At 46.9% G+C, this 26,494-nt stretch overlaps 1 protein-coding gene across 1 annotated transcript in view; it reads left to right on the top strand.

Moving 5' to 3' along the window:
- Window positions 1-23,317, top strand: part of LOC143298615 (putative methyltransferase NSUN7) — a 44,321-nt gene extending 21,004 nt beyond the window's left edge. Inside the window, exons 3-11 of the mRNA XM_076611495.1 lie at window positions 890-948; window positions 11,211-11,494; window positions 12,723-12,918; window positions 14,034-14,247; window positions 17,151-17,294; window positions 18,140-18,244; window positions 20,127-20,302; window positions 21,776-21,856; window positions 22,979-23,317. Of these exons, the coding sequence (XP_076467610.1) occupies window positions 890-948; window positions 11,211-11,494; window positions 12,723-12,918; window positions 14,034-14,247; window positions 17,151-17,294; window positions 18,140-18,244; window positions 20,127-20,302; window positions 21,776-21,856; window positions 22,979-23,317 (1,598 nt within the window). The remainder of the gene's footprint in view (window positions 1-889; window positions 949-11,210; window positions 11,495-12,722; window positions 12,919-14,033; window positions 14,248-17,150; window positions 17,295-18,139; window positions 18,245-20,126; window positions 20,303-21,775; window positions 21,857-22,978) is intronic.
- The last annotated feature ends 3,177 nt before the right edge of the window (window positions 23,318-26,494 follow it).

Here is a 26,494-nt window from a genome sequence, read left to right as displayed (position 1 = left end):
AGATGGTTGTTCACGATAACATCATCAGTGATAGATAAATCAGAAAGAAAAACAAAACTTGAAGGAAAGGGGGTGGGGGGGGGAGAAAGAGTGCAAAAACAAGAAGAATAAAAGAAAAGAAAGTAAGAGAGGAAGATACACGAAGTGGGTATGCATGAACAGACAATGAATGAAAAAACGAATGAAACAAAACGAATTGTGAAAAACAGAAGAAAGATAGAAAGAAATATCACAGTAACTTGTGTGAATGGCTGATATACTTCCAGCCACATGTCGACAAACATCGATAATCAAACATACTAAACGACAAAAACGACGGGTGGTTGTTTGAGGGACGTGGTGGCGGTCTCCACTCTGGGAGGGACGCTCACTCAGTCTGGCTCCGCGACTAAGCCATTAGTAGGGGGCTTAGTAGGTGGTGTCCTAAGTACGTTAAATCAGAACAGGCACCACTGAACACCACCAAAGTGACTCAGCAGCAGTGCAGGGTCTCCTCTGGCGTGTAGCCTTCTGGGGACCTAACATCGATGGTTCCCTGCGGACTGTCGACGCCGTGTATGGGGGAATCTAAATGAGCGCCGTGGGAGTAATGCCACTGAAACGGTGCACATGATGGGGCAGCAAAAAAACCCAAAACCAAATACAAACAAAAAAGCCCAAAACAAACAAAAAAAACCCCCAAACAAACAAACCAAAAAAACCCACAAAAAACAAAAAAACAAACAAAAAAACGACGGGTGGAAAGACAACTTAATGGACTTACGAACGGACAAATGATCATAAGGAATGAAAGAATGAATGAACGAACGAACGAACGAACGAACGAACGCGTGGGTAGAATAACGAATAAAATAAATACATGTATTTTGTTTCTCTGTTTTATTTTCAGTTGAAAAGGTGTTCGAGGAAATGTTGGATGATTGTGCCTTTTCCGCCACTTACCCTGACGTAAGTTGTCGTGATGTTCTTGGGTTTGGCCTGTGTGTGTGTGTGTGTGTGTGTGTGTGTGTGTGAGTGTGTGTGTGCACATGCGTGCGTTTGGGTGTGTCTGTGTATGTGTGTTCTTCCTCTGTCTCCATCTTTTTCTCCCACCCTCCTCCCCTTTTTCCATCTCTCTTTCTCTTTCACTCTTCTTTCCCCACTCTTTGTCTCTCCAGCTCTGTCTCTGTCTTTCTGCCTCTCTCTCTGTATCTGTCTGTCTGTCTGTCTCTGCATTTCTGTTCGTCCACTCAGCTCTGCAATCTGTCGATCCGTCTGCTTGCCTATACCCCGCTTGTCTGCACGCCTGCAAGTCAGTTTTTCATTCTGTTTGTCAGTCTGTCTCTCTGTTATGTCTCTGACTGTTTATGTATATGTCTTCTTTGTTTCCTCTCTCTCTCTCTCTCTCTCTCTCTCTCTCTCTCTCTCTCTCTCTCTCTCAGTTCCTCTCATTATTTCTGTCGGCTTGTCTTTCACCGCAATTTTTTTTTTTAATCACTCCGTGTCTGTTTTTTCACATACCTACAGGGGTGAGAGCAACGTGGAAACGCATAAAATACGCTTTTCTATTTCATTTAAAAGGAGAAAAAAGGAAAAAAAGAAGAAAGAAAGAAAAAAAACAACCGTTTGTCAAAAGGGCGTGACTGCCTCAGTAAAGCTCCAGACCCCATTCCTACGATCTGTGCAAATCCGGAGAGAAAATGGGTGAGGGGAAAGGGGGTGAAACTTAGGTATGAAGAGGGCTTCATCCCCCAGTGATGTGTTAGTGATGTGTCATCACCTTTCTTTCACACCAGCGCCTTTCGCAGGCTACCCCCACCCTCCCTTCCCCGGATACAGTTCACTTTTTTTGATTCAACCCCTCTCACACCCCTGAACCTAGCATGGGCTCGCTGAAGGCCAGATCTGCGTGTTGAGTCCATGCAAAAATCAGGTGTCTTCTTTTCTTTTTTTTTCAGCAGATGTGGTGTAGCGTATATGCATCACTCCGCACTCTGACTCCTCCCCGTCCCTCTGTGTGTGTGTGTGTGTGTGTGTGTGTATGTGTGTGTTCTGGCGTGTGAGATAAGAAGAAAGAGAGAAGGAAGGTAGGGAATGTGCGTATATGTGTTTGTGTGTGTGTGTGTGTGTGCGCGCGCGCGCGCGCAGGTGAGAGAGAATAGGAAAGAGGAGGAAGGCGGGGGAAGTTACTACATGCGGTTAAACAAGGTAAGTAACGACCGTCTGTCTAGCTGTCTGCATGTGTACCTGCGTCAGACTGTCACGATACCCCTCTCTCCCAGTTCCATTCCCCCTCCTCTCTCTTATTCTCTCTCTCTCTCACCACCGTGTGCTTCTGTGTCTCTGTCTCATCGTGTGTGTGTGTGATAGAGATAGAGAGAGGGGGGGGGGGGGGGGGTATGAGGAACTGAGATGAGGGTACGTCCTGACTTTCCACCTGTCACTTCGCAAGCTTTCGTCAGCCTGTGTCTTGTCATGGTCAAGGTTTATTCCAGAAAAGATCTCACGGGGGTAAAATGGTGAAAACGAAATGAATGGAACGTGTGCGAAAACAAAGTATGGCGTCGATACAAGTGGCAAAACTACGTCAGTACATTTTTTTTTCCCAAAACGACAGTGCATCACTGTTTAAGTTCAGTTAAGTGAAATCATGCACATATTTGTCAGACCAGAGACAGAGAAGCGGCTGTTTATCTAAACTAATATAAATATTCATTCCTAACACATAATATTACGATTGCGGAAAAAAAAAGTCTGAACGGATAACATTACAATTATGGAACAGCCATCGTCTGCAAACATCACATTATAAATGTGAAACAGACGTCATTTGAACATATTACACGACAGTTGTGAAACAGACATCATCTTAAAAAATAAAAAAAATTGTAGTTGTGAGACAGACGTCATCTGAACATATCACTATTGTGAAAATGACATTTGCTGGAAACATTACGGCTGTATAACGGAAATATGTTAGACCTGGCTGAAACATATTTCGATTGTGAAACGGACGTCATCTAATCACATTGTTATTGTGAAACACAACATCTACGTTACATTTCGATTGTGAAACACATCACCTAAACATTACGATTAAGAAGAGGACGTTGCCTAAACGCATTACACTACGATAGTCAAACATACGTCATCTGAAAACAGTATGATTGTGAAACAGGTGTCAACACATTGCGTTCCGCTACATTGCAGATAGTCTTAACATAAAATTACATTTCACAGCATTATATTATGGTTGACAAATAGACCGTCATCTAAACACTTAAAAGTTTCGCTATTAATCACACAACATTTCATGACGTTGTGGTTGTAAAACAAGACATCGTTGTTGTTTTTCTAACATAAAGGTGAACGACCTGTCCAGCAGACCACCGGCTATGTGCCGCAGAGTAGAAACGCACTCACTGGAACAGGAGAGGGGTGGGAGTTGGGGGGAGTGTGTGTGTGTCTGTCTGTGTGTGTGTGTGGAGGGGGGGGGCATCACTTGGCTGGAGCTCCCAAGGAACCTGTAAACATGAACATAGGCCATACCCTCCATCCTACCCAACCTAACCAACCCCTCGCCTTCTTCTGCATGTTGGGGAGGGAGGGGGGAGGGGAGGATAGGGGATCGGAGAAGGGGGGGGGTTAAAGTGGAAGGTGGTTAATCTTCCTCCTCCTCGGTCGCTGAGAGAGAGAGAGAGAGAGAGAGATCACGCGACTCTCATTATCAGACCTGCGCCAATGGCGCGTGCATAATTGATGGATGTGGCCTCGCAAAGCCATCCTGAAAAGAACTGTGCGACCGCGTGCCTTGATGTGAAGGCCAGGGGATCCGTCAGCATCTTGAACGGCTGCAGTTAGGAGGGGAGGGGGTGGGAAACGGAAAGGTTAGAGGAGTAGGGTGAGAGGGGAGATTGAGGGTGGTGGTGGACGTATCGAGGTGTTACAGGCGAGGGGGGGAGGGGGGGGGGGGGAGTGTGCAGAAGGGGATTGGGACATAGGGATGGATCGAGTGAGGGTGAGTGGAGGGATAGGTGAGGGAGGAGGATAGGAGAAGGCGCAAGACTTTATACTCGAATGGTGATGGTGTGTATGGATGGGGTTTGTTGGGTGACTGGTGTTTTGTGTGCTTTTGAGTTTGTTTTGTCTTTGTACATGACGTGTATATTGAAATGATTCAGGTGCGTGTGTGTGTGTGTGTGCGTGTGTTCCTTTTTTTTCCCATAGGAGATGGTGTGACGATCGGTTTCGGGGGAGGGGGGTGGGGGGGGGGGGGGGGTTATGAGGAGAAAGGAGATAGAGAAGGTGATACGGATAGACCGGGGGGAGGAGTAGAGAGAGAGAGGAGATTAGATAATGAGCAAGAAGATAGGGAGGAGGAGAGAGAGAGAGATTTAAATTTTTTTTTTATATCAAAGTTATGAACTGTCGAGTGTGACACAATTGACGATTTTGACAGTTGATATTTTTTAGTCTTCCTCTGCTTTGGAATCACGAACTGTGAAGGACCCAGAAATGGATAGACCGGTGGGGGAGGGGGGAGCAGGGAGCGGAGAGGAGATTATATAATGAGCAAGAAGGGACACACACACACACACACCGATTTTTTTTTTTTTTCAAAGTTAAGAATTGTCGAGAGAGAGAGAGAGACAGTTGACGGTTTTGACAATTGATATTTCTCTGGCGCTCTTTCAGACTTATTTGTGTTTGTCACATAATGAACAGTCCACGTAACAGTCTCTTCTGTTCAGCCATCCACACACACACACACACACACAGAGAGAGAGAGAGATCCAGGCGAAAGGGGTAGGGAAGGAAGAAAGGAGGCAAGGGGGAGTACTGTAGCAGTAATCAAAAACATCTCCATCCGATCGACCTCTTTCACACTCGTCAGCTAAAGTTAAAGCAGCTATATGCCCTGATACTACATTCCCCAACCACACCTGACCAGCTATATGTCCTGATGCCACATTTCCCCAACCACACCTGACCAGCTATATGTCCTGATGCCACATTTCCCCAACCACACCTGACCAGCTATATGTCCTGATGCCACATTTCCGCAACCACACCTGACCAGCTATATGTCCTGATACCACATTTCCCCAACCACACCTGACCAGCTATATGCCCTGATACCACATTTCCCCAACCACACCCGACAAGCTATATGCCCTGATGCCACATTTCCCCACCACACCTGACCAGCTGTGTGCCCTGATGCCACATTTCCCCAACCACACCTGACCAGCTGTGTGCCCTGATGCCACATTTCCCCACCACACCTGACCAGCTATATGCCCTGATGCCACATTTCCCCACCACACCTGACCAGCTGTGTGCCTTGGTGCCACATTTCCGCAACCACACCTGACAAGCTATATGCCCTGATGCCACATTCCCCACCACACCTGACCAGCTATATGCTCTGATGCCACATTTCCCCAACCACACCTGACCAGCTGTGTGCCCTGATGCCACATTTCCCCAACCACACCTGACCAGCTATATGCCCTGATGCCACATTTCCCCAACCACACCTGACCAGCTATATGTCCTGATGCCACATTTCCGCAACCACACCTGACCAGCTATATGCCCTGATGCCACATTTCCCCACCACACCTGACCAGCTGTGTGCCTTGGTGCCACATTTCCCCAACCACACCTGACCAGCTATATGCCCTGATGCCACATTTCCCCACCACACCTGACCAGCTGTGTGCCCTGATGCCACATTTCCCCACCACACCTGACCAGCTGTGTGCCCTGATGCCACATTTCCCCACCACACCTGACCAGCTATATGCCCTGATGCCACATTTCCCCACCACACCTGACCAGCTGTGTGCCTTGGTGCCACATTTCCCCAACCACACCTGACCAGCTATATGCCCTGATGCCACATTTCCCACCACACCTGACGAGCTATATGCCCTGATGCTTTACTCCCCCACCGTACATGACCAGCTATATGCTCTGATTTCCCCAACCACACCTGACCTGCTGTATGTCCCGATAACACATTTCCCACCACACATGACCAGCTATATGCCCTGATGCCACATTCCTCCCAGATCTTGCCAGCTATATGCCCTGATGACACATTTCCGCAATCACACCTGACCAGCTATATGCCCTGATGCCTCATTTCCCCAACCAAACCTGACCAGCTATATGCCCTGAGGGGGTATAGCATTGCGCACATGTCTACTCTCCTCCTACTCTCCTCTCCGCAACCCCTCCGCCCTGTGCCTCCACCCCCAAAACCCCACCCTACCCTCCTCTCCCTTCCCCGTCCCGAATCCTGCCCAGCGTTGTTGATTGCAAAGACACTGATAAACGACTAGCCGTCGATCAGAACCGATTGCCTACCTGACCCTATACTGTCAGTCAGTGCCCAGTTTCAGTAAATTTCACTTTGACTGAGTTTAATAAGGGAGCCGCGGCTGGGCGAATGGGCTGGGTTGGGGCTTTGTTTGGTTTCTGTGCGTGGTGGTGGGTGTGTTGTGTTGTTCTCTGTTTGCTAAGTTACGGGTTTTGGAACGAGGGAACAGGGGAAGAAACAGAAAGAGGTGGGGTGGAAGAGGGAAGGGGTGAGATAGGGAGGAAGGGAGTAAGTAAGAGGGGGTGGGGGTAAGAGAGACAAGACAGCTAGGCAGACAGTTGTACAGAGAAGTAGGAGTGTGTGTGGAACGGGATCTCTCTCTCTCTCTCTCTCTCTCTCTCTGTGGCCTTATCTGAATAAAACGTTCTCTCTCTCTCTCTCTCTCTCTCTCTCTCTCTCTCTCTCTCTCTCTCTCTCTCTCTCTCTCTCTTTTTTTCTCTCCCTCTGTCTCTGTCTCTCTCTGGCCTTATTTGAATAAAACGTTCGTTCGTTCTTCGTTCGTTCGTTCTCTCTCTCTCTCTCTCTCTCTCTCTGTCTGTCTGTCTGTCTGTCTGTCTGTCTCTCTCTCTCTCTCTCTCTCTCTCTCATTATTTTCTGTTCGTATGCCCTCTTTACGCAGGCTTGCGAAACAGATTTATCAATTCTAATGATAAGCTCTTCACGCATATATTTAAAGCAAGTATATCAACGAATATCAGGTCTTTGGCTAAATTCACTCACTATGCGTTCAGTAGAAGAAAAATATGGTCTGGTTGATACCATTAATTTTGACCTCTCTCTCTCTCTTTCTTCTGAGCTTTGGCTATCCACAGAATGTCAGCAATTTCATTCATATCAAATTATACTTTAAGTCATGTGTCCTCTGTGGATGTGCTTGGCGTCCAGTTTAACAAAAACTCCTTAAAACAGTGACGGCACGTCTGAAAATGCGTGTAATGATTATGTGAAAAGAAATGGGAACGTGAAGATGTGTATGTTGAGGGAAGGGGGTGGGAAACCAAAGAAAGAGACAGGGTTGGATACGAGTTGAGTGCAGAGTTAATATTGGTCTTCATCATCCATATCAAAGAGTAACAGTTATGTTTTGTTGGAGAATTTTAACAGAAAAGTATTTTGTTTGCATTTGTTTTGATAGAGGCTGTTGGCCTATGTCATTAAAATCATTCTGTGTTCAGTGCTGTGTGTGTGTGTGTGTGTGTGTGAAGGAGAACGTCATCATCTCTCTTTATCTCTGTCTGGCTGTCAGTCTGTATGTGCATGCATCCCTTCCCTTCCACCCCCTGTGTCAGTCTGTGTCTGTGTTTTGTCTCCTCCTTTCGCTGTGTCTGCCCTTGTTTCTCACTTCCTCCATCACTCACCCGTCACTTCTTTAGTCTCCCCACCCCCACCACGTCAGTGTCTCTCTGTGTCTCTGTCTCTGTCCTTTTCTTATCTCCATTCTCTGTCCTGTCTCTCCTTCTCCTCACTCCTTAACCACCTCTCACACACACACACACACACACACACACACACACACACACACACACACACACACACTGCCCACTCCCCCCCCCTCACCCCCCCAAAAAAAAAGGGTGGGTGGGAAGAAAAGAAATTGATAGGGACCGGAGGAATCGACGACTGTGTATGCCAGTTGACATAACCAGGGCGCAGTTGATCGTTCTTTGTTTTCGTTCCTGGAATGTGTACATATGTGGTGGTGTTTATGTATGTGTGTGTGGAGAGGGGCTTGGGGGGAGGAGGTGGGGTTGACCGAGTTTCCGTATCGACAAAAACCAAACAATCTGTACCTCAGTCCACTACAAGAACACAGATTCACATTCCTACCTGCTCTACTCCTCAAGCCATTCAACCGCCACCAAACGTGCCATTCCGTTCTCCCAGTTCCACCGCCTCAGACGCATGTGCAGCAACGAGGAATATTTCCACACCCAGGCAGCCCAGATGATCAGCTTCTTCAAAACACGAGTATATCCCGAAGAGTTGATCCAACAGGCACTGGCACCAGGCCAAGCGCAGGAGGCCTTAACACCCAAGGCCATGGCAGATCACAGTAACCGCACCCTTTTGACTCTTGACATACCATCCTCACAACATGGAAGTAGTAAAAGTAAAGAAGTAAAAAAAAAATTCTCTTCAAGAATTTTCCTATCCTACAGTCTGACCCCAAAGTTGGCAAGACATTCAAGAACCCTCCTCTGATGGCCTTCAAACGAGACCGTAACCTGGCGATCATCTGGTTAGGTTGTCATTCCGACCCACAGGCCCCCAGAACCTCTGCTCCCTGGGCAACAGTTGCTGTGACAGACCTAAGTGCAAATACTGTCCCTTCTTCAACACTACCACACTCACCTTCAAGGGGCCTTCAGGACGCCAGTTCACCATGAGGAGCAGCTTCACCTGCCAAACCAGTGATCTGGTATATGTGGTCCACTGCAGCCTGTGCGATCGTATCTACGTAGGCGAGACATCCCGCACACTGGAAGAACGCAGCAGAGCACAGGGACAGGATCCTCCAGAAAAAGCAAACCCCTGTGGCTATACACTTCAACACTGATCCCCACAGCATAACCCACGTCTGGCGCAACAGCACTGGTGACTCCTTCAAGAGAAAGAACACGGAGAAACAGATTATACACCATCTCGGTACTACAGCACCATATGGCCTCAACATCAAGGACAAACCAAATCACGGATTTCCCTCGTCCCCATCCAGCAGAAGAAGAAACATGACACAGAGGGAACTTTTCTCTTTTTTTTTTCTTCTTTTTTTTTTTTAAGCGAAGCAGATCATTGAAGTGGTGTGTAATTCATCGTTTGCTGTGATACCATCCTGGTCTCGTTGACAATTCGTTGTCTTTTTTTTCTGGGTGTTCCACTGGCCCTCTGTCTATCGATTCTCGTTCTGCATCTCTCTGTCTCTTGTCTTTCTGTCTTGTCTGTCTGTTTCTTTCTCTGTCTTTCCGTCTATCTGTCTTTCTGTACATCGAATGCATGTCACTGTGTTAAACTGATCTGATTGTTCTGTCTCACATCCCTTAAAGTTTCGTGACAATAAATATTTTATTATTCATTCACGTCATAATTATAGATTGGGGAAAATTCATTCATTCACTTCATATTTCTTTCGAACACCGGAAAACGGAACCTCGTTGACATTCTGTTCTGTTCTGTCCTATTCTAATCTATTCTGTTATGTCCTATCCTTTTTTCGTATCTGATCATGTTCTGTCCTATCTTATTCTGATAAGCCCTATCCTGTCTTGATCTGTTCTGACCTGCTCTGTCCTGTCCTCTTCTTGCTTGTTCCGTACTGTCCTTTTCTGCAATACACTGTTCTCTTCTGTCCTATCATATTCTATCTTGTTACATCATTTCCTGATCTGTCCTATTCTGTTCTGTCCTAGCCTATTCTGCCCTGTCCTGTTTTGTTCTGTCCTATTCTGTCCTGTCCGGTCCTGTTCATTTCTATTCTGTCATATCTTCTTCAGTTATCTCTTTTTCTGTCCTATCCTGCTCTGTCCTATTCTATCCTGTTTTGCTCTGCCCTGTATCTTTTTTCAGTTATCTCTTGTTCTGTCCCACCCTGTTCTGCCCTGCACTGTTCTGTTGTGTCACATCCTGTCTTATTCTGGCCTGTCCAGTTCTGCCCTGTTTTGTCCTGTCCTGTTCTGCCCCGTTCTGTCCTATCATATTCTGCACCTATCCTGCTCTGTTCTGCCGTATTCTGTTCTGTCCTATCGCTTTTTTTATTATTATTTTTTAAAATTTAAATTTCTATTTTATTTTATTTTTTTGGAGGGGAGGGGGTGGGGGGGAGGGCTTCTATCCTTTTCTGTCCTATTCTGTTCTATCATATCCTGTTCTGTTCTGTCCTGTGCTGTCATGCCCTGTCCTTGTTTTGTCCTGTCATATTCTGCACCTATCCTGTTCTGTTCTGCCCAGTCCTATCTTATTCTGTCCCAGCGTATTCTGTCCTATCCTATTCTGTTCTGTTTTGTCCTAGCTTTTTTTCTTCTTTTGTTGTTGTTGTTGTTGTTCTATCCTGTTCTGTCCTATTCTGTTCTGTCATACCCTGTTCTATTGTGACCTGTCTTTTCCTGTCCTGTCCTATTCTGCCCTGTACTGTCCTATCATATTCTGTTCTGTTCTATCCTTTTTTGTTCTGTCCTCTTCTGTCATACCCTGTGCTATTCGTCCTGTCTTGTCCTGTCCAGTCCTGTTCTGCCCTGTTTTGTCCTATCATATTCTGCACATATCCTGGTCTGTTCTGCCCCAGCATGTTCTGTCCTGTCCTATCCTATTCTGTTCTGTCCTATCCTTTTTTGTTGTTGTTGTTGTTTTCTTGGTTCTATCCTTTTGTGTTCTATTCTGTTCTGTCATACCCTGTTCTCTTCTGTCCTGTCTCGTCCTGTCCTGTTCCTATTCTACGTTACTATTGGTCTGCTCCTCAGTTCTCTTCTTCGTTCGTAGGCTGCAACTCACATGTTCACTCGTATGTACACGAGTGGGTTTTTACGTGTATGACCGTTTTACCCGCCATGTAGGCAGCCATACTCCCTTTTCGGTGGGGTGCATGCTGGCTGTGTTTCCATAACTCACCGAACGCTGATATGGATTACAAGATCTTTAATGTGCATATTTGATCCTCTGATTGTGTACACACACACGAAGAGGGTTCAGGTACAAGCAGGTCTGCACATATTTTGACCTGGGAGATCGGGAACAAAAATCTCCACCCTTTACCCACCAGGCGCCGTTACCGAGATTCGAACCCGGGACCCTCAGATTAGAATGTCCAACTCTGTAACCATTCGGCTGTTGCGCCCCCGTCTGTCCTCAGTTCAAGGACGACGAGTGCCTGGTGATGGTGGTCCTGTGGGACTACCAGTCGCGCAAGTTCCAGCCGCGCATCCAGTTCGACGCAGACGAGCTGGACCCCTTTGTGTCGCGCATCGAACGCGCCATCCTGGAGCAGAAGGTCAAGCTGGCTGCCAGTCTGGCCCGGCGCCGCATCAAGGAGTCAGCCCCCACCATTGACTACCTGCTCCCGGACAACCTGAGGTCCAAGGCCACCTCGCAGAAGCCTTTGCCCGTCTACTGCTGGGTCAACACGGGGAAGATCAGGTGACTTGTGTCCGTGGAGTTGGTGGTGGTGGTGGAGGGGGGGTAGGGGGCGGGGGGAGGAGCAGGGGGGGGTGGGGTGGGTGGATGGCTAAGGGGATATAGCGGAGGAAGAGGGGTCGAGGAGTATAGTTGATTTGACAGTGATAGTCATGGTTTGACAGTGATAGTCAGTCAGTTGTCTGACAGTGATAATTTACCTTTCACTAGATAACAGTGCTCACGGGTTCGTCAGAACTAATAAGTTGTTGTTGTTGTTGTTTTACCAAACAGCATGTATGATCACCAGTTAACAGTAACAATTCGCCTTTTCCAAAACAGTGACAAGCTCTTCATTAGTTGTTTGATTATAATAATCTTTCGTTCCCCGAAACAGTAGTGATACACATGAGTTGTAAAGCTCTTAAAACTTCCAAAATGTAAAATGAAGAGTGTTCGAGAACGTGGTTTAATTGAACTGCACCAAAAATGTGGATCTCGCTGACATCCAGTGTGTGTAACACTCCAATTCTGATAAAAACTCATCTCTAGACATTCGTTTATTTCACCAAACATTCACTTAGCTATCCAATAGTTGTGTGTGTGTGTGTGTGTGTGTGTGTGTGTGTGTGTGTGTGTGTGTGTGTGTGTGTTCGCAGTGCGTAGTTCATGAATTGAGTGAATGGAGACTGCACAGCACGTTTGAGTTACCTTATTTTGCATTCAGTTATGCGGTAGATAAAAATGTTTGTTTATTATAATTATGACCTTTACTATGATTATTCTGATTACTATGAAACTCATATAGTGATTATGGTTATTGCCAGTAGTAGTAGTAGTAGTAGTAGTAGTAGTAGTAGCAGCAGCAGCAGCAGCAGTCGTGGTGGTGGTGGTGATGGTGGTGGTACTATGGAGACTGCACAGCACATTGAGTTACCTTATTTTGCATTTAATTATGCGGTAGATGAAAAAGATTGTTCATAATTATTATGATCTTTACTATGATTATTCTGATTACTGTGAAACTGATATAGTGATTATGGTTATTGCCAGTAGTAGTAGTAGTAGTAGTAGTAGGAGGAGGAGGAGGAGGAGGAGGAGCAGCAGCAGCAGCAGCAGTAGTGGTGGTGGTGGTGGTGGTAGTAGTGGTAGTAGTAGTTGTTGTTGCTGTTGTTGTTTACTTATCTATTTGTTTAATAATAACACTTCTCTCCTCACCCCCCCCCCTAACCCCCACCACCTCCTCCCCCAGCCCAAGCGATCTGCTACAGAAGCTGAAGATGGAGAGGTTCGTGCAGCTGTGGTCGCCCCCGCAGAAGGTCTCCGAGTTCCAGGAGCGGAGCTTCTACTTTGACCCTCAGTGCTCCGACGTTCTGGTGTTCTCCACGGACTGCAACGCCATCCTGCAGGAACACCCGCTGCTGGAGGAAGGATACATCGTCAGACAGGTTCTTGAGAACATGAAACATTATAGAGAGCAGTCATAGGGAGGGATGCAAGTCCTCTGGACTAATTATTAAGCCGAGTTTTTTTTGTTTCCAGATCGGAAAAAAAAAAAAAAAAAATAGAGAATAAAAAAAATCGTACTCCCTCCACCCCCGCCCCCCGCCCCGGAAACTTTACTATTTTCTAACAGTTACTATTATTATAATGATTATCATCATTATCATTATCATTATTATTATTATTATTATTATTATTATTACCTATAAGTCACCTACCTTCGGTCAAAGACCAAGCACTAAGTGCCTCACAAACAACGAGTTATTTGCACAACAGGCTGCCGACCTGAGTAGAGCCGAATGTTAGCTGCCTTCAGGCGCTCGCCATTAGTTTCCTGTGGTGTTCAGTCAGGATTAATCACGCGTACGCACACACATGTATGAATGAGTAAATGAACGAATGGATTAGACTTTTTCTTTTATCCATACGTTTACCATGGAAAAATTGGTGAGCAAAGCCAGCGGTTTGTGTAGATTTTAGACACGAAACATGAAATCAGTAATCGTATATGAAACACAGATCCACAAATACAGTTAGTTTTCACATTACATTAAGTTTCAGGAATAACATATTCGCACGCACACACACACACACACACACACACACACACACACACATGTACACAGACGTACGCACTCTAAACACGCGCGCACACACAGACACAAGTTTCAGGTTTCAAGTTTTGATTATTCTTTCACTCCTATTGGAGTGTGGAGGATTTCTACAAAATAACACTTACGCACGCACGTGCACCATGTGATCGAACAGATCTCGCAGACAGGATTCTGGATTCAAACAACTGTTGGCCATCGTTCTTTATCAAGATAACGAGATCGCCTTCTTCACACAATCTCTCTCTCTCCCTCTCTCTCTCTCACACACACACACACACACACACACACACACACACACACACACAGCCTCTCTCTCTCACTCACACAAACACACACTCTCACTCACTCACACACACACACACACACACACACTCACTCACTCACTCACTCACTTAAACACACAGTATACAACTACTAAGATGCACAGGTCATCGTTATAATTCCAGGACAGGTCGTCGTGCCTGGCGGCCCACTCGGTGATGCACCTTCTGGGCGACGAGCAGGAAGTGGCGGTGGTGAACCCCGGGGCTGGGATCACGGCCGCCCACCTGGCCGTCCTGCTGAGGGAACGCAAGGGCGGCGTGGTGGCGATCTGCGAGGACTCGGACGACGTGTTCAACAAGCTGATGAGGACGATTGAGCTGATCGGGGTCACCCAGTGTATCCTTGGTTTGGGGGTTTGTTTGTTTTTGTTTTGTTTTGTTTGTGTGTGTGTGTGTGTGTGTGTGTGTGTGTGTGTGTTTTTGTTTTTTCTGGTTGTTGTTTGGGTGGGGTGGCGTGGTGTTTTTTTTCTGGTTGTTGTTGTTGTTGGGGTGGTGGTAGGGTACGGAAGGGGAGGAATGGGGGAGGGTGGGGGGTGGGGGGGTCTGTCTGTCTGGAAGGGTGTGTGTGTGTTCTTCTGGTTGTTGTTTCGGGTGGTGGTGGTGGGGGCGGGGCGGAGGGGGGGTTGGGGGTGGCGTGGTGGTGGTTGTGGGTACGGAGGGGGAGGAATGGGGAAAGTGTGTCTGTCTGTCTGGAAGGGGGTGTGTGTTTGTGTGCGGTTTTTTGGGGTTTTTTTTGTGGGGGGGTGCGGGGGGGGAGGGGGGTTAGGGCTGTGCGAGTGTTTGTACTAATGTGTGTGTTGGTACGTGTGTAAGTGTATGCGTACATGTGTGTGCATGTGTTTGTGTGTAAGGGTGTGTGTGTGTAGAAGGGTGTGTGTAGAGACAGAGTGCAGGGAACATGGCAAAACACGTACTTGCTCTTTGTAGATCGACTAAGGCGACATGATTCTTGAATCACAAGAAGTGGCATGTAGACACTGCCCAGAAAAGTTAAATTACCACAGCAAACATCTGGTTTTTATCATTATCAGACAGTTCATTCTTTTCACCGCCCCCCCCCTCCGCCCCCCCATGACCACCCACCTCCTCACTCCCACCCCACACCTCTTTCCTCCTCTCTGTCAATCAAAATCACACAAATGAACCTGGTATGCAGCTGTCCCAACTATCTGGGCTAGAATTTGATTATGGCGGAGAATGTCTTGCCCAAGTTTCATCCCCACACTCTCGGCCAAGAGGGATTTTAGGACATTATTCTTTCAGTTTCTTCAGTATGTGTGCATATAACTTTGATCTTCAGTATGTGTGTATATAGCTCTAAAATGTTTGCTTATCCCCCATCACCCCACCCCGCACCCCCCCTTCCTACCCTCCCTACACCCCATTATGGTAAATCATGACCTGTATCATATAAAAATAAGATTTCCGTATCTGTCTCTCTCTTCCTCCATGTCCCCCTCGCTGTCAGCTTTCAGTTGCTGTTGCTCCTCTCTTCTTCTGTTTTATCAGCCAAATATCATCATCTGTGATGAAGAGACAATAGATAAACAAACGAACGAACTTCTGTTTTCTCTTTCCGGCCCTCACCACTCTTCTGCTTCTTCTCGTCCTTTTCATAATGATGTTGCATAAACGCGTTGCTCATTGACGTCTGAGATCTGCATGACGTCAGACACAGACACTACACGGCAGATCCTCTGAAGACTTTGTTTTCGTGATTTCCCTCCCGCGGACGCTAATTGACTTCAAGAAAGAAGTGAACATTTTTTAATCAGATTTGAACGTTTTAAACTCTGGAAGTTGTTTTTAAAGATTTTGAATGAAAAGCTTGAAGCAGTGACTAGTTTTTATTGTTTGTTGTTGTTGTTTTTTGTGGGTTTTTTTTTTACCCTTGACTTCAAGTATAGATGCTAATGTAGCGATAGCCTTTAGATGGGCTTTGTTTTCGGCGAGGCTCAAAACACCATAATTCGATTTGTATCATGTTGTGTTGCATTACTCTTTTTGTCACATCAGATTTCTCTGTGCGAAAATTTGGGCTGCTCTTTACAGGGAGCGACACCTTTTAATTGTTTTTCCTACCAAAGTGGATTTTTTTTACGAGATTTTCCAGGGAGATAACCCTTTCGTTGCTGTGGTTTCTTTTACGTGCGCAAAGTGCACGCTGCACACAGGATCTCGGTTTATCGTCTCATATGAATGACTGAATGATAATAAACGTAATCATACTACTACTACTACTACTACTACTACTACTACTACTACTACTACTAATGCTACTCATGATGATAATAATAATAATAATAATAATAATATGATAATCATGAAAATGGTGTAATCATCATCATCAATTTTCTAATCCCATAATCTTGTGGATGCTACTCAATGCTCTGAACACTCCACCATCAACCCACACACTTCATACGTTAACGCCACGTATATCATTCCTTGCCCTACCTTCCTGTCCTACTCCCCCACCCCCACCCCCTCTCTACCCCTACCCTCCCTCCTCCCCCCTCCCCGCCCCTCCCCCCGCCCCCCTCAACACAAATACACTCACTTGAATGATACGGATACATATATCCTATTAGCGCCTATCCTCGATCGGAGACCAAGCTCTAAGCGCTTTACAAACATAGGGTGATTTGCTCAACAGGCTGCCTACCTGGGTAGAGCCGACTGACAGCTGCCATTGAGCACTCATCGCTCGTTTCCTGTGTCATTCAATCAGGTTTCAGTCGTGCGCACATACACACTCTGACAGACATGTAACTTTTTGCATGTATTAGTTTTGTTTAATTACCCCTTCATGTAGGCAGCCATACTACGTTTTCGGGAGTATGCTGGGTATTTTCTTGTTTCCATAACCCACCGGACGCTGACATGGATTATAGGATCTTCAACGTGCGTATTTGATCTTCTGCGTGCACACGAAGGTTGTTCAGGCGCAAGCACGTCTGCACATATGTTGACATGGGAGATCGGGAAAAAAAAATCCCCTCCCTTTACCCACCAGGTGCCCTTTACCGCGGTGGATTCGAACCCGGGACCCTCAGATTGAAAGTCCAACGCTTGAATTAACCATTCGGCTATGCTGTTTCGCCCCCACTCCGCCTCACACCGTTGTACTGTCTGTACTGTTATGTTGGCCCTATAGACAATAATATCATAATTTCAGATGTTATTTGTGTCTTGGACTTGCCCGTGACGTATGTATGGCCTTGACCCCGTGACCTCCAGATGTAAAGGTGATCCGGGAGAGCTTCGTGGACATGAACCCTGACGACCCGCGGCTGAAGGGGGTGAGGGCCGCCATCGTGACTGCCAACTGCAGCAAGTCCGCCGTCGCCAACATCGTCAACTACATCGTCACAGAGGGCGAGAGTGAGTCACCACGATGACGACGACGATGATGATATTAGTGGCGAAAAGTGGTGGTGGTTGGGTGGTGATGGTGATTGGGTGGTGGTGATTTATGACTGGAAGGTGATCAGTGGTGGTTGGGTGGTGGTTGTGGTTTATGATTGGATGGAGATGGGTCGTGGTGGTGGTTTGATTGGTGATGGGTAGTAGTTGGGTGGTGGTTTATGATTGGGTGGTGGTGGTTTATGATTGGATGGTGATGGGTGGTGGTTGGGTGGTGGTGGTTTATGATTGGATGGTGGTGGGTGGTGGTTTATGACTGGATGATGGTGATGGGTGTTGGTGGTGGTGGTGATGATTGGGTGGTGGTTGGATGGTGGCGGTGGTTTGGGTGGTTACGATTGGATGGTGATGGGTGGTGGTTGGGTGGTGGTGGTTTATGATTGGATGGTGGTGGCTGGTGGTTTATGACTGGATGATGATGATGGCTGGGTGGTGGCGGTGATGGGTGTTGGTGGTGGTGGTGATGATTGGGTGGTGGTTGGATGGTGGCGGTGGTTTGGGTGGTTACGATTGGATGGTGATGGGTGGTGGTTGGGTGGTGGTGGTTTATGATTGGATGGTGGTGGCTGGTGGTTTATGACTGGATGATGATGATGGCTGGGTGGTGGCGGTGATGGGTGTTGGTGGTGGTGGTGATGATTGGGTGGTGGTTGGATGGTGGCGGTGGTTTGGGTGGTTATGATTGGATGGTGATGAGTGGTGGTGGTGGTTTATGACTGGATGTTGGGGGGTGGGGTGGAGGAAATGATGGCGATGACAGCGGGTGTGTGTGTGTGTGTGTGTGTGTGTGTGTGTGTGTGCAGACCTGACAGTGCTGAAGGATATGTCGGACAACTCGGAAGACCAGAGTGAAAAGCTGGACGCGTTGCAGAGCGACCACAGCGCCTCTCTGAGGCATGCCCTCAAGTGTCAGTGTTGCTTGCCGTCCTGTCCCTTTGTGTGCGCGCGCGCGTGTGTGTGTGTGTGTGCGTGCGTGCGTGTGCGAGTGAGTGTGTGTGAGTGTTATGTGTGTACGCACGCGAGTATATATGTCTTTAGATGTGTATGTGTGTGTGTGTGTGTGTGTGTGCCCCTCTCTCTCTCTTCATTCTTTCACTTGCTTGCTGGCTGTCCACATTCCTGTAACTCTCTTAGCCATTGCCCCCCTTCCACCCCCTGCCTCCTCTCTCTCTCTCTCCCTCTGTCTCTCTCCCTCTTTCTCTCCTCCCTCTCTCCCCTCTCTCTCTTTCCATCCTTTCTCTCTCTCCCTCTTTTTCTCCCCTCTCTCTTTCCCTCCCCTCTCTCTCTTTCCATCCTTTCTCTCTCTCCCTCTTTTTCTCCCCTCTCTCCCCCCTCTCTCTCTTTCTCTCCTTTCTCTCTATCTCTCCCTCTTTCTCTCTTTCTCTCCCTCTTTCTCTCTCTCCCTCTTTCTTTCTCTCTCTCCCTCTTTCCCTCCCCTCTCTCCCTCTTTCTCTGCCTTTCTCTCCTCTCTCTCTCTCTCCTTTCTCTCTCTCCCTCTTTCACTCCCCTCTCTCTCTCCCTCTTTCTCTCCACCCTCTCTCTCTCTCCACCCTCTCTCTCTCTCCTCTCTCTCTCTCTCTCCTCTCTCTCTCTCTCCTCTCTCTCTCTCTCTCCAGCATTACAACAGCCGTTGCCTCCACCATGAGCGCTCACTATCACGACCACCGCTTCTGCAACTCAACACCATCACCGCCACCACTACAACCCTCTCCACAACTCATCCCTTGCAGGATTCTGCTGCCAGTTACTGGATTAGAATAACGTGTTTGGCTGGGGGACCGGGGGGGGGGGGGGGTTGTTTGTTTGTTGTTGTTTTTTGTTTGTTTTTTATTCACCCTTCAAAAGAAAGCTTGTTTCTCTAAATTCATACAGTCCCAAAATGGAACAGTCCATCATCAAATTTAAACCAAAGTGACATGAACCAAACAATTACACAAGAATTGTCAATCATCTATTTTTGACATGAAAAGTCAGAAACAGGGAATTGTTTTATTTTATTTTATTTATTCTGTTTTATTTCATTAGATTATATTGTGTATTTACACATACCAGATTCATTCTTTCTCTCACTGCCTTTCAGTCCAGTTTCAGTGGACATGTTTTTGAAGAAAACAAACAATACAATACACACACACACACACACACACACACACACACACACACACACATATATATATATATATATATATATATATATATATAACAACCAAAAAACACTGACAGCTTCAGCAGACACAACGTCAACTGATGTTGATTAAAGCAAACGTGACATGCTGTGTACAGTTACAGATAGACCACACACTTACTGAAAATTTCTGGTCATATGATCCAAAAGTGTGACATAATGATAACAATAATATTCATTAACTTTTTTTTTTTCAAAGCAATTTTTCTTAAGGAAAAATGAAAAGTGTTCATTTAAACTGTTTACAGTCATCTCATCCAGCAAGGATGAGTCTTTTTACCACCGGTGTTTGACTGTCTGTATTTCGTCTGTGTGTCCGCCCGTCTGTATGTCAGTCTGCTTGCATGTATGCCCGCCTGCGCGTGTATGTATGTACATATTTCTAGTGTATGCGCTCGCTTCATCACCGCACCACTGCAGCTTATTCATTTATTCTGTGTGTGTGTGTGTATTTATGTGTGTGTGTGTCTGCGTGCGCGTATGCGTGCATGCGTGTGTACTTGCGCGCGTGTGTGTGTGTGTGCGTGCGTGCGTGCTTGCGCGCGCGTGTGTGTGTGTGTGTCCGTGTGCGCACGTGTTGGGTGTGTGTGTGTGTGTCGCTGCAGTGTCGCGCATCAATGGCGTGACGTACCTGACGCGGTCCATACATGACGAGGAGAACAACATAGTGGTGCAGAAGGCCACGGAGTTCATCAACATGGTGCAGATGGCCAAGCACCTGCGTCCCTGGCGCCTCATCCCTCCCGTGCTGCCCTTCAACGGGGATCAGATCGACGACCAGGTGAGGGAGGAGGCTTCAGTCTGTTCCTCCACCACTTCGTACCCCCACACCCCACCCCCCAACGCGGAGATGTCGAAGGGGAGGGGTTGATTGGGAGTGGGGAGTGTGTGTGTGTAGTGGTGGGGATCTATCAGTAGAAACAGCAGTGCCCCTCCCCCCCTCCTCCACCCCTCCTCCCCCTTTTGGCCCTCTCTCGCCTTCTGCAAATTCTGTGCCAGGAATCAGAAATGTCCGTTTTTGTTTTCCACTTCCCTGTAGGGATGCTGTGAGGCCTTTCAGTAGAAACAGCCCCCCCCCCACACCCCCCCTTCCATTTCGCATTCTGAAAATTCTGTGTTAGAAATGTTCAGTTCTTGGAGGATGGAGGGGAGGGGGTCTTTCAGTAGAAACAACACCACCACCCCTTCCCACTTCGCCTTCCGCCTTCTGAAAATTCTGTTAGAAATGTCCTTTCTCCCGCCCCCCACCCCCCACGCCCCCGCCACCCCCCCTCTGGGAGGAAGCGGGTAGGGGGGGGGGGTCTTTCAGTAGAAACAGCATCCACCCTCCGCGCCCACCCGCCCGTCCCCCCTTTGCTTTCCGCCTTTTGAAAAGTATGTGCTAGAAATACCCTTTCTCCCACCTCATTTGGGAGGCCAGAGTGGGGGGTATGTGCGTGTGTGGGGGGGTTCTTTCATTAGACACAGCATCCCCCTACCCACTCACACCTCCTTCATGAAATTATGTGCTGGGAATGTCCTTGTCTCCAGTACCCTCTTCGCTTCTGCTTTTTTTTTTTTTTTTTTTTTTTTCTTCGTTCACTATTGTATGCATTTCCTGCACTCCCAGTCCACCCCCCACCCCCCCACTCGTTCTTCTTTCAGCAAGCCTTGACACGATATCCTCTCTCTCTCTTCCTCTCTCTCTCTCTCTCTTCCTCCCCTCCCTCTCTCTCTCTCTCTCTCTTTCTCTCTCTCTTTCCCGCGGTCTGTGATGCACACTCGAAGCTGTTTTGCTCTGGCATTTAGGGTGTGAGATTGTAAACATTGTCATGGGCACTAACTGTCCATTCTGAAGTGCTGTTTGCCTGCATGGCCTCTTTTTTTCTTTTTATTATTTTCCTCTGTGTGTGTGTGTGTGTGTGTGTGTGTGTGTGTTTAGTCTTTTTTTTAATATATAATCTGTGGATTTTGAATTAAGCAGAATGGCTGACATCCTCAGCACAGCCTAGTCTTGTTTAATTAAAAGAGCTTGATGGTTAAGATATTTCGTACAGCACCCCCCTCCCCCCCCCCCCCCCCCCCCCTTTGATCCTCCCCCACCCCTCTCCCAAACCCCCTCCCCAAAGTTGTGTTTTTATCTGGGTAATATTATTATCATTACTATCATTATTATTATTATCATTATTATTCGTATTTGTTAGGTAGTTCTGATTACTGATGACCCTGCGCGGTCGGCTGGACGATAAGCGACAAAAGTTGTGTGTATGCTCAGGTTGGCATTGTTGGGAAGACCGTCTTCTTCCATCCCACCGAATTCATGAACGGCTGCTACATAGTCTGCATCGCACGGGAGGTGAGATTTTTTTTTTCTGGGTGTGTGGAAGGGGGGGAGGGGCCGGTGGTGGGTGGAAGCGTGGGGGAAGAGGGGGCGTTGGGAATGAAGAGGGGAGGGAGAGGTCGCGGAGTAGAGGGAGTGGTGGTGGTGGTGGTGGTGGTGGAGGATGGGCAAGTGGTAGTGTGTTGGTGGAGGTTAATTTTTTGCACATGACTGACTTTAGTATGCTTTAGTGTGCGTGTGCTGTAGTTTGTTTCAGTGCGTGTGTTTTGTGTGTTGTGGTGTGTACTTAAGTGTGTGTGTGTGTGTGTTAGAGAGAGAGAGAGAGAGTGTGTGTGTGTGTGTGTTGAGGTGTGTGGCATTTGTGACACACAGCACACTCTTGCTACATGTTTGTATTTTATCTGTCTGTCTGTCTGTCTCAACATAGACAAGTAAACAACATGGGGACCATAACTGTAAAAGCCAACAACAGCTCCTACAAATATTACGAAGATACAAATGTAAAAAAAAAGTATCACATACATCATTTCATACATACATCCACACACTGCAGGTAATAACTAGTATTCTTAATGTAAAAACAAAGAATTAAGAAACATTATTTGAATATAATTATAAACATACCTACTATACTGGACATTGATTATAATAGATAAGATAAGAATAAAGATGAATTGTGGAAAACCACAACCAGATAATCAGCACACACCCGCACCGCACCCCCCCCCCCCCACACACACACACACCCCACACACGTGGATAACTTGATTAAACAAGAGTAATAAACATATGTTCTGAAATAAAAGCATTTCACATATTCACTTTTTAAAACATTGCAATTAATTATTACATCGTAATTATTAAACAGAAATATATTTAGAATATGGACGTTAGTCTGTCTGTCTGTCTGTCTGTCTGTCTCTCTCTCTCTCTCTCTCCCTCTCTCTCTCCCTCCCTCCCTCCCCCCCCTCTCTCTCTTTCCCTAAGAAAGAAAACACACACACACAAAACATAAAACAACATTTTATTGGGATTGTAGGAGTACATAAATGTGTCTGTCATCTCTCTCTCTCTCTCTCTCTCTGTGTGTGTTTCTGTTGCCTCTTCAACCACCACCACCACTACCACCATCACCAGCCGGAGGACCCCACGGATACGGCCCGCCTCAAGGCCAAGTCATCCAAGACCAAGGTGAAGGGCTCCTCCTCCGACTCTTCCACGGGCAGCGCCAAGGGCCGCAAGACGAAGGGGCCCAAGGGCAAGGGCAAGGTGAGTGGTGGTGGGAGAGGAGTAGGAGGAGGAGGCACAGGCAACAGCAGCAGCAGCAGTGGTAGTGCCAGTGGAAGTGCCAGCGGCTCCCCTGCCACCGCCTCCGCGCCCACTGCCCGCTCTCGCTTCTCCGCGCGGCAGGCGACGATGAACGGGAAAGTACCCGAGCACGTACGGGTGGTCAAACACCCCGCGCCTTTCAGGTGATGGGTAGGGAGGGTGGGTGATGGGGTGGGTGGTAGTTGGGCGAGGGAGGGAGGGTGGGTGGTGGTGGTGGTGTTCGATCCATCCGCCCGACCCGGCTTCATCCACCCCCTTGGACTTCTTACAGGACACGTGCATCTGTACTTCTTTTCTCGTTGTTAGGGTGGTAGTGGTGGTCAGTGGTTGGTAATAAAGCCCACCCCTGGGCCTTTTAATTAAGGGCCCCAAGTCTCCCCCAAGTCGAGTCGATTTCAGCCAGATATTTTTCTTAACATCCATTCATCCATCCATCCATCCATCCATCCAGACATACATACAGACAGACATACCCACCCAGCCACCCACTCACCAACAGCCATTTGGGGCACGTGGCAGAAAATAACGAACCCAGAACAACAATGATGCTTACTGATGGGGGTGGTCAACTACAGTTGGTGTGCTTTTTTGGTCTGAGGCAAAAGGTCTGGGGATATGATTTCAAAACTAATCTGTTTCACAACTGCTGCCTTTGTTGCATTTCGTTTTGTTTTATTCCATTTTGTTTATTTCGTTTGTATTCTTCTGAGTATCTCTTTTTCCCCCAACACGCTACTCTGTCGTACGCACCAGTTTCAATAGCCCGGCATTACTTCAACGCCTTTTTTCATTACTAAGTCTCCCGTGCCACAGCCGCAGAGGTGCCTAGAGGTGAAGCGTCCGCCTAGAGGTAACGCGTCCGCGTAGGAAGCGAGAGAATCTGAGCGCGCTGGTTCGAATCACGACTCAGCCGCCGATATTTTCTCCCCCCTCCACTAGACCTTGAGTGGTGGTCTGGACGCTAGTCATTCGGATGAGACAATAAACCGAGGTCACGTGTGCAGCATGCACTTAGCGCACGTAAAAGAACCCACGGCAACAAAAGGGTTGTTCCTGGCAAAATTCTGTAGAAAAATCCACTTCGACAGGGAAAAACAAATACAACTGCACGCAGGAAAAAATACAAAAAAATTGGTGGCGCTGTAGTGTAGTGACGTGCTCTCACTGGGGAGGACAGCCCGAATTTCACACAGAGAAATCTGTTGTGATAAAAAGAAATACAAATGAAAGATGATTTGCTTCTTTCAGTAAAGTGAAACGCCATAATGTACCACAACAGAGTGAACATCAGACTGGGGCGGGTGGAAAGAAAGATACAAACAAGACACGGGAGCTGGTCTGGGTTGCATTCGTGATCTTGGCAGCGCAAAGTTACTTATTAATCAGCGTTAAGAATCGGCGTTCAAGGTCTACAAAGTCTAAAGACTTTCTGAACGCTGAGCAAACCGCTGAGCACTGAAAAGCTGTCCAGCCCAGACCTGGTAAACAGCTGTTTTGTGGATCAGAGACTGTGTTGTTTGAGGAAGTAGGGGCGTTAGAGATGTGAGCCTTGTGTTGTTTACTACAAGGGCCAGATCACCAAGAGGACGCAGGGAGGGGTTCTTTATTTGAACAGATTAGTGCTGGGAAGCAATTCGCTGTCTGTAGATCCACTCACGTGTTGATATGCTGCGTTTTTTTTCTCTTTTTTTTTTTTCATGTTCTGTTTGTATACACCACCCGATCAAGTAATATGCACGATTGTATGCATACATACACACACTCGTACACGTATATACGCACACACATACTTGGTGTGTGTGTGAATGTGTGTTCGCGAGTGTGTGTGTGGAGTCAACGCACATGTATATGTTTATGCAAACCCTTGTTTGGACTTGCTCTTGCACTCTTGGATGATGATTACCATTTTGAATGGGTTGATACTAATTTTGCATGTCAGTTCAGGTGCCTGGTTGTAGATTTTTGAGTGCACGTGTTGGGACTTGTAACACTTTCATTTTTTTTATTTGCAATTTGCCTTGTTGATTCAAAATAATGTGCACACATATTAGTTGGTCTTTGAATGAAGCTGTTTGCATTTGTTTCGTCATTTGACACAATGTTACATATCAACTTGTTATTGAGATATTTTTATCTAAATATTTGTTTTTGTTTTGGTTTGGATGTTTTTTGTTGTTGTTTTTTGTTTGTTTGTTTTGTTTGGTTGGTTTTGTTTTTTACATAAGAGCAAAATAGCTACAGAACAAAGTATTGCCATACCACCCCCTCCTCCGCCCCTGTGACGGTCCTGCCCCTCCCCTTCAGCGTTAACACACACCTTGCAAGCCCTCCACACCCCCACCCTCCACCCCTCTGACGACTGCCCCTCCCCTTCAGCGTTAACACACACCTTGCAAGCCGTCCTCACCCCCACCCTCCACCCGCCATCCCCAGACCAGCTATCTACGTCACGCAGTCACAGTTTGGGCGTGGCCAGAACAACGCCCTCAAGGAACGTTCTTTCCTTCCAACACCATCTTGTAGACCAAGATCACATAATAAAAAATGCCCAGTCACACCCGATCCCAAACCATAGTAGTTGTGACAAAGAACGGTGGCTAACAGTTGTCTTTTTTTTTTCTTTTCTTTTTTTTCTTTCCTTTTTTTTTTTTTTTTTACAACCCAGTCTGCGATATCAGTGGCTGACAGTTGTCCTTTTTTTCTTTTTTTTTTTTTTTTTAGAATCCAGTCTGCGATATCAGTGGCTGACAGTTGCCCTTTTTTTTTCTTAGAATCCAGTCTGAGATATCAGTGGCTGACATTGTCTTTTTTTTTCTTTTTCTTTTTTAGAATCCAGTCTGTGATACCTGTTCAGTCACACGGTGCATAGGGGCTCTGTGTGTGTGTGTGTGTGTGTGTGTGCTTTCGTGTGCGAGGGTTTTGAAGGTGTTCTTTTTTGTGTGATGTATCCGTTTTAGGAGCACAGTGATGCAGATTTGATGTGTGGCCTCTGGTCTGTAACTACATGTTGGTTCATTTTGCTGATGTGTTCTGGTGCTGATGATTCATCTGTCCTCTGATTTTCTTCATTGACAATTGGCTGTAAAGTAACACTATTTGCCATTGATGAGGCGGTCTGAACTCATGTAAAAATTTTTTTTTTAATTGCAGAGAAAAGTAAACCTCCTCTCCTGCTCCACCTATCACCTCTCTCTCTCCCAATCTCTCTCTCTCTCTCTCTCTCGCTCTTTATGTGTGTGTGTGTTTGTCTGTGTGTGTGTGTGTGCACCAATCTCCCCATCTGTCTGCCTGTTTGTGAATTCTAATCATCATGGTCGGTCATTA

The sequence above is a fragment of the Babylonia areolata genome, chromosome 24, assembly GCF_041734735.1.
Source record: "Babylonia areolata isolate BAREFJ2019XMU chromosome 24, ASM4173473v1, whole genome shotgun sequence".
NCBI lineage: Eukaryota > Metazoa > Mollusca > Gastropoda > Neogastropoda > Buccinidae > Babylonia > Babylonia areolata.
The sequence above is the reverse complement of the archived record's forward strand: the minus strand, read 5'-3'. Positions and strand labels throughout refer to the sequence as shown.